The sequence below is a fragment of the Rutilus rutilus genome, assembly GCF_951802725.1.
Source record: "Rutilus rutilus genome assembly, chromosome: 16".
Classification (NCBI taxonomy): Eukaryota; Metazoa; Chordata; class Actinopteri; order Cypriniformes; family Leuciscidae; genus Rutilus; species Rutilus rutilus.
In genome coordinates this window covers 19,813,255-19,820,049 of record NC_140224.1, presented here as the reverse complement: position 1 = coordinate 19,820,049, position 6,795 = coordinate 19,813,255, and the positions used below count along the sequence as shown (strand labels likewise).

General features: G+C 36.7%; 1 protein-coding gene across 1 annotated transcript; it reads left to right on the top strand.

Annotated features, from left to right (window-relative positions):
- The first annotated feature begins 224 nt into the window (after positions 1-224).
- On the top strand, positions 225-2,834 carry pvalb9 (parvalbumin 9). Its single transcript, XM_084435247.1, has 5 exons — positions 225-528; positions 993-1,060; positions 1,167-1,299; positions 1,894-2,003; positions 2,604-2,834. Exons 2-5 carry the CDS (start codon positions 1,000-1,002, stop codon positions 2,627-2,629), a joined length of 330 nt encoding a protein of 109 aa, XP_084291373.1. The 5' UTR covers positions 225-528; positions 993-999; the 3' UTR covers positions 2,630-2,834.
- Positions 2,835-6,795: the final 3,961 nt, after the last annotated feature.

Here is a 6,795-nt window from a genome sequence, read left to right as displayed (position 1 = left end):
TTATACATTTTAGGTCCAGTATAAATATTAAAAACATATATAGGCTATATATATATATATATATATATATATATAACCTAATATAATCTATTTATATATTTAATTTTTATTAATTCAATTATTTGTATTTATTTATTTATTTGCGTGTGTGTATGTCCAATGAGAATGATACGTAATATGTCGACAGAAAAAGTCACAGCAAAAGTGGGATAAGAGTAACAGACACACACACACACACGCACGCACGCGCGCGCGCGCGGAGCGTTTCTTTCCAAGTATGCACTATTAGGGCGAAGTGCAAGTGTGTGCATTCGGTCTGAGGCTCATTTAAATAGTAAAGGATAATTAGTTAGGCAAGAAATTCAAGTCGAGCAGTGCAACACGAATTTGATACACGGACAGGTAACCCAAGTATCTCTCATTGTCCGTCCCATTAGCATATACATATATATATAAGTTGTCAGTGGATGAGAGGCGCTATCACACACAGCCTTACCTCTGGATCAGCGCGAGGAGAAGCCTTCACAGGTCAGATGCTGCTTTCCGCTTACCATCAAATAGCACATAGAAACGGACCATATGTTTATGTTTGTTTATATGGTTTTTATTATTATTTTATTTTATTTTTTACTTATTTCATGTAAAGTTTAAAGTGATATATTTCAGCAAATGGATGAGATTTACAGAAAGTAGACTACAATAAATAGGATATTGTCGTGTAATGGGCATTTAGACAAAATATTTTAGAAAGTGAATGATGATGATTTTAAAATGTTACAAATATTTGCCCTTTATGTTTCTTGGCTCTTATTTCTATCCATTTTGAATAAGTGAATTCTTTAAATTCTATTTAATTTATGTGTGTGTGTGTGTGTGTGTTTATAAACTGTACAATTATATAAATATAATTAAATTAGTAATAAATTCATAAAGAGTACAAAATATATATAAGAATAATAGGCAAATACTTTTTTTTTCTCTCTCTCCAACAGTTTGAATATGTCACTTACTTCCATCCTCTCGGCTGAAGCCATTGAAAATGCTGTCAAAGACTGCCAAGGTATGGCAAAGATGAACCAAATGCACTGAATAATGTAATAATCATAATAATAAGACCAACAATCAAATAAATTGTTGAGATGATCACATATGCTTTTCTCCAACAGCTCCAGACTCCTTTTGTTATAAAAAGTTCTTCCAACTTTGTGGCCTGAGTCAGAAAAGTCCCCAAGAGGTGAAGGATGTCTTCCGCATCATAGATGAGGATAACAGTGGATTTATTGAGGAGGCTGAGCTCAAGTATGTCATTTTGGCTGGTACTGAATTCATGTGTATAGCTATGCAAAGCCATAGACAATGTTGTTGCTATTTTATGCTACTCGAGACACCGTTTTATCGCTTCAATATGCTCCCTCGTTGTTCAGTGTGATCAGAGAAAGCACTTTTAATGCTAAAAAATAATATGCTCGCAATAGACGTGCATAAAGAGAATTACTTTCGTTTAAGCTTTACATTAAGTGACCATGTCTTACCTGATAATACCAGAGTTCCATTTAAACTAAGTCCTTTTCTAATGTAATCCATGGAGATGCTGTCATTATGTGTTTTTTTCTGTCCCTGCTTTATGTGATTTATCTGCATTATGTAATGACATCAGCAGAACACGAACTCAGGGCTAGAGGGATGACATTCACAGCGGTCCTTTGAGGCTTTCATTTTTAGCTCACATTTTAGCCAGAAAAGGTGAAAGAGATCATATTTAATCATTTGACAGATGAGTTAAGCTATGTGACTGCATAAATGCTAGAATGCAGAGCTGCCTGCAGAAGAGTCAGAGTTCAGTGACTACATGTATCACTTTGTTCTTCTCATAAATGGATTTGTGTACATCAGGTTCTTTCTCCAACGATTTTTCCCGGGGGCACGAACCCTGACAGAAAAGGAGATCAAGAGCCTCCTTACAGCTGCAGATGATGATAGCGACGGCAAGATTGGAGTAGACGGTATTGTTTTCTCATAGATTGTTTCTTTGATTTAATTTGCTTTATGCATCTACATGTTTTACCATTTTGAATGCACTTTAAAATGATGGAAAAAGAAAAAGTGAGTATTTTTATTTTACATTGCATCTGTTTCCGTTCTATTATATCCTTTGCTTGACGTCTATTATGTCATTTCTCAGATCATTACTGCGGCAGCAAGATTGAATAACTGTCTTAGATCATGGAAACTTTAGTGAAAAACAATCTAGCACTGCATTGCATAAGAGGATCAAAGATCAGGGTCACCTCCAATTATTATTTCAAGCCTGAGTAGCGGTCATACACGGTCTGAGACAATACAAAGTCTGAAAGCAGCATTGCAAATTATTTATTTGCATTGCAAATTACTGAGAAAGAGAGTTCAGAGTAAAATATTCTTCTTGTTTTAGCTTTATTCATTAATTAGTGTTCATATCACCTCTTTAGATCATGCTGAAACTAGGGACACATGCAGATTTAGTTTGGAATTTCCCTGTTAAATCAGTCTATTATAATACCATTGTCTAATTAAACTCAAGTAATTGTCTAAATCTAAATCCTGATGTTCCTCCTCCTCTACAGAGTTCCAGACTATGGTGTTATCTTGAAAGATGACTGGAGCCCTCAGCTATAAGCACTGCAGCCTCATCTTTCATTTGACTTTTTACACTTAATTTCTTTTCAAAAATAAAAATCAGCACATAAAATAAATGTACTTGACTTTTGCATACGTGTGTCTGTTTTGTTGTCCGATTCACCCCAAATGACCAATGACAAACCTGTTCAGGGAAAATAAAATAAAGTCACTAAACTAATGCATCTTGTTTACTGTGTTTTAAATCTGCTTATTTAAGATATACTTATGTTGTGGATTCTGTGATATTCACGTACAAGTTAACTTTTCGATACAAGATAACCATCAGCATGTGACTGTGCATGAACTCTGTGAGACATTTATCATGTTAAGCTTTGACCGACAGTTTATTCATCTGTGCACTACGCATAAGCACAAAACAAAGAAAATGCACTTTTACTTTTGTAATATACACGGTGCATCTGAAAAAAAGTGAGCTCTATTACATCAAATAGAACTTATCAACCTTATAACTAATTGGTACAAACAACCAGGTAAAATCATTCTTGATAGTCTCCTTGAGTCAGATCATTTCAGAAAGCAAGTTTAGCCTTACACGTTTCAGCATTGCTATTTTGGAATTATATGACAATTATATGCCTACAGTGGTGTATAGAGATTTGGGCCGTGAAAGATTGCTGTTTAAAAATATGAATGATTGTTGTTAGTACAGTATACTAACAATGTTTCAATGTCCTCAGTAGGTAAAATCCAAAAGAAGGCTTCTTGACTTACTTCAGATTGTTACGCTGTTATGATGTTCTCAGCAAACCTTTGACTTGTAATAAAATAAAACAATAAAACAGAATAAATTAATATTCAATCATTTGTGAACAGAACTCGCAATCTGGTTCTACAAGTGTGGATGGAGATGGTATAGCATCTTATCTATAAGTTATATAATTTGGTCCAATACAAGATACACATACAATACTATATAGTTCACTCCAAAAGATAAACCTTTAAATCCTAGATGTAACCAAAGGCGTAAAACGAGGGAGTTCAAATGTAAAGCAGACTAAGTAGGCACAAAAGGTACAGACGTTGAGAGCAGGTGTAAGTTTCAGTGAAGAGGGCCTCTCAATACTGAATGACAAGGATATCCCACTCAGGTTACCGCTTAGCCCATTAGAACAATGGAATTGAAAATGGTGCATCAATCCTAGCTTCTGATTATCCCCTTTCTGCACTGCAGCCAGAGACCAAAATGAACCGGGCAAACATGTGGCTTAATAGCATCAGCGTGCACTGAAATAATCCCACTCTGCTTGGCCCTACATGTAAGATTTAACGAACAACTAATGGGAGAGCTTATACAGCAATTATACTACAAAGCTTATGCATATTATTCAGAGGTCACATGTTTAAATATAACATTTAAAAGCCAATATCTGTAACCACTGGACTGGTGTGTTATACTGAACCAACACGCAAAACTTTTGCTGAGGTACTGTAATTGGGGGTACATTTTAAAAAGAAAACAATTCTTTCACAGTAAAAGTATGACTATTGGTTTCAGGTTATACACTCACCTAAAGGATTATTAGGAACACCTGTTCAATTTCTCATTAATGTAATTATCTAATCAACCAATCACATGGCAGTTGCTTCAATGCATTTAGGGGTGTGGTCCTGGTCAAGACAATCTCCTGGACTCCAAACTGAATGTCAGAATGGGAAAGAAAGGTGATTTAAGCAATTTTGAGCGTGGCATGGTTGTTGGTGCCAGACGGGCCGGTCTGAGTATTTCACAATCTGCTCAGTTACTGGGATTTTCACGCACAACCATTTCTAGGGTTTACAAAGAATGGTGTGAAAAGGGAAAACATCCAGTATGCGGCAGTCCTGTGGGCGAAAATGCCTTGTTGATGCTAGAGGTCAGAGGAGAATGGGCCGACTGATTCAAGCTGATAGAAGAGCAACTTTGACTGAAATAACCACTCGTTACAATCGAGGTATGCAGCAAAGCATTTGTGAAGCCACAACACGCACAACCTTGAGGCGGATGGGCTACAACAGCAGAAGACCCCACCGGGTACCACTCATCTCCACTACAAATAGGAAAAAGAGGCTACAATTTGCACGAGCTCACCAAAATTGGACAGTTGAAGACTGGAAAAATGTTGCCTGGTCTGATGAGTCTCAATTTCTGTTGAGACATTCAGATGGTAGAGTCAGAATTTGGCGTAAACAGAATGAGAACATGGATCCATCATGCCTTGTTACCACTGTGCAGGCTGGTGGTGGTGGTGTAATGGTGTGGGGGATGTTTTCTTGGCACACTTTAGGCCCCTTAGTGCCAATTGGGCATCGTTTAAATGCCACGGCCTACCTGAGCATTGTTTCTGACCATGTCCATCCCTTTATGACCACCATGTACCCATCCTCTGATGGCTACTTCCAGCAGGATAATGCACCATGTGACAAAGCTCGAATCATTTCAAATTGGTTTCTTGAACATGACAATGAGTTCACTGTACTAAAATGGCCCCCACAGTCACCAGATCTCAACCCAATAGAGCATCTTTGGGATGTGGTGGAACAGGAGCTTCGTGCCCTGGATGTGCATCCCACAAATCTCCATCAACTGCAAGATGCTATCCTATCAATATGGGCCAACATTTCTAAAGAATGCTTTCAGCACCTTGTTGAATCAATGCCACGTAGAATTAAGGCAGTTCTGAAGGCGAAAGGGGGTCAAACACAGTATTAGTATGGTGTTCCTAATAATCCTTTAGGTGAGTGTATATTTAATATATAATGTAGTGTGTAACATATCTTAGTCTTAATCGGTAAACACCATTTTGATGTTACAATGGAAAGGATGATAAAGGATACATACCATGTATGCCACTAAACAATCTGATTACACATTGCTACACTTCAAGTACATGTATTTAATAGTTCTTTTGTCTATTCAGCTATACAGTATGTACACAATATAAGTCAATTCAGAGTGCACATGTTGGCACAGGTCACTGAATGTTGATATCAACAACTGATAAACAATCTGAGAGGGAGAGAACGAAGAGTATGTGTAAGGATGAGGAACACCAGAGTATTTTCCCTTTGCTTGGCAAGAGACAACATTGTCTGTGATGTGGACAGAGTCTTCAGTCCGAACCCAACATGAAGACGTGATGCTGAGGCAGAATGAATGACTTTCACAATCACTGACTTTGATTTTGCAGTTGCACAACTTTTTTGAGTGTACTGTAACATGCTTTTCATTTAGAGTTTTCTTTGATCTTTTGGCCTTTTGCAGTTGAACTACTGTATTTTTACAGTGCTCACAGTTTTTTCCAATTGCTAACACACAATTTTGCAAACTAGGCCGGTTTTATCAAAATTACTACAAAATACAAAATACAAAACCACACACCCAAACTGCAAAATACCTATATCCTGCAAAATGAAGCACTGCAATCAAAACTACATATAGCATTATCAAAATCAAACTTTTGCACGAAATGGCACACACTTCATTCATTTTACCAGATTTTTGTCTAACCAACGACACACTGTTGAGCATAATGAAAAGCACTCTCATCTTTAGTATGCTTTGCCATAATATTACAGTTTTTCTCGATTGTTTACACACATTTTCTGGTACTTGAGACACAATGACCACAACATGTAACTCATTCACCAACCCCCTGAACCAATTCTGCTAAACTACAAGCACAATTCCTGCTTTACACTCAAATTGCAGTTCTAAAATACACTTTTTTCAAAACACTACAAACAATTCTCTGCTTTTGGCACAATTTTCATGCAGAAAATCTCTTGTTTTCACAAGGAACACACTGCCATTCAAATATGCACACTGACTCATCACATGGGCAAACACCAGTCACACAGTTTTACAATTAGCAATCAGAGCTTTAGCATAAAAGAGCAACAGGTGAGCTCTTGAATGGAGCAATGGATGCCAACATTGGATTTTTTTTTTTTTTTTTACTGTAACTGTATACAGTAAATTCTTCTGTTGTTTTGTATGTAGACCACTGTATGTACAACTTTGTGTTGGTTGGGATGTACACTGTGTACATTGTTTTTGTGGGGAAAATAAAATATATTTGTTACCGTGTATTTGTGTGTTCTGAGTATAAAAACAATATTCTCAAATATTTTACAACA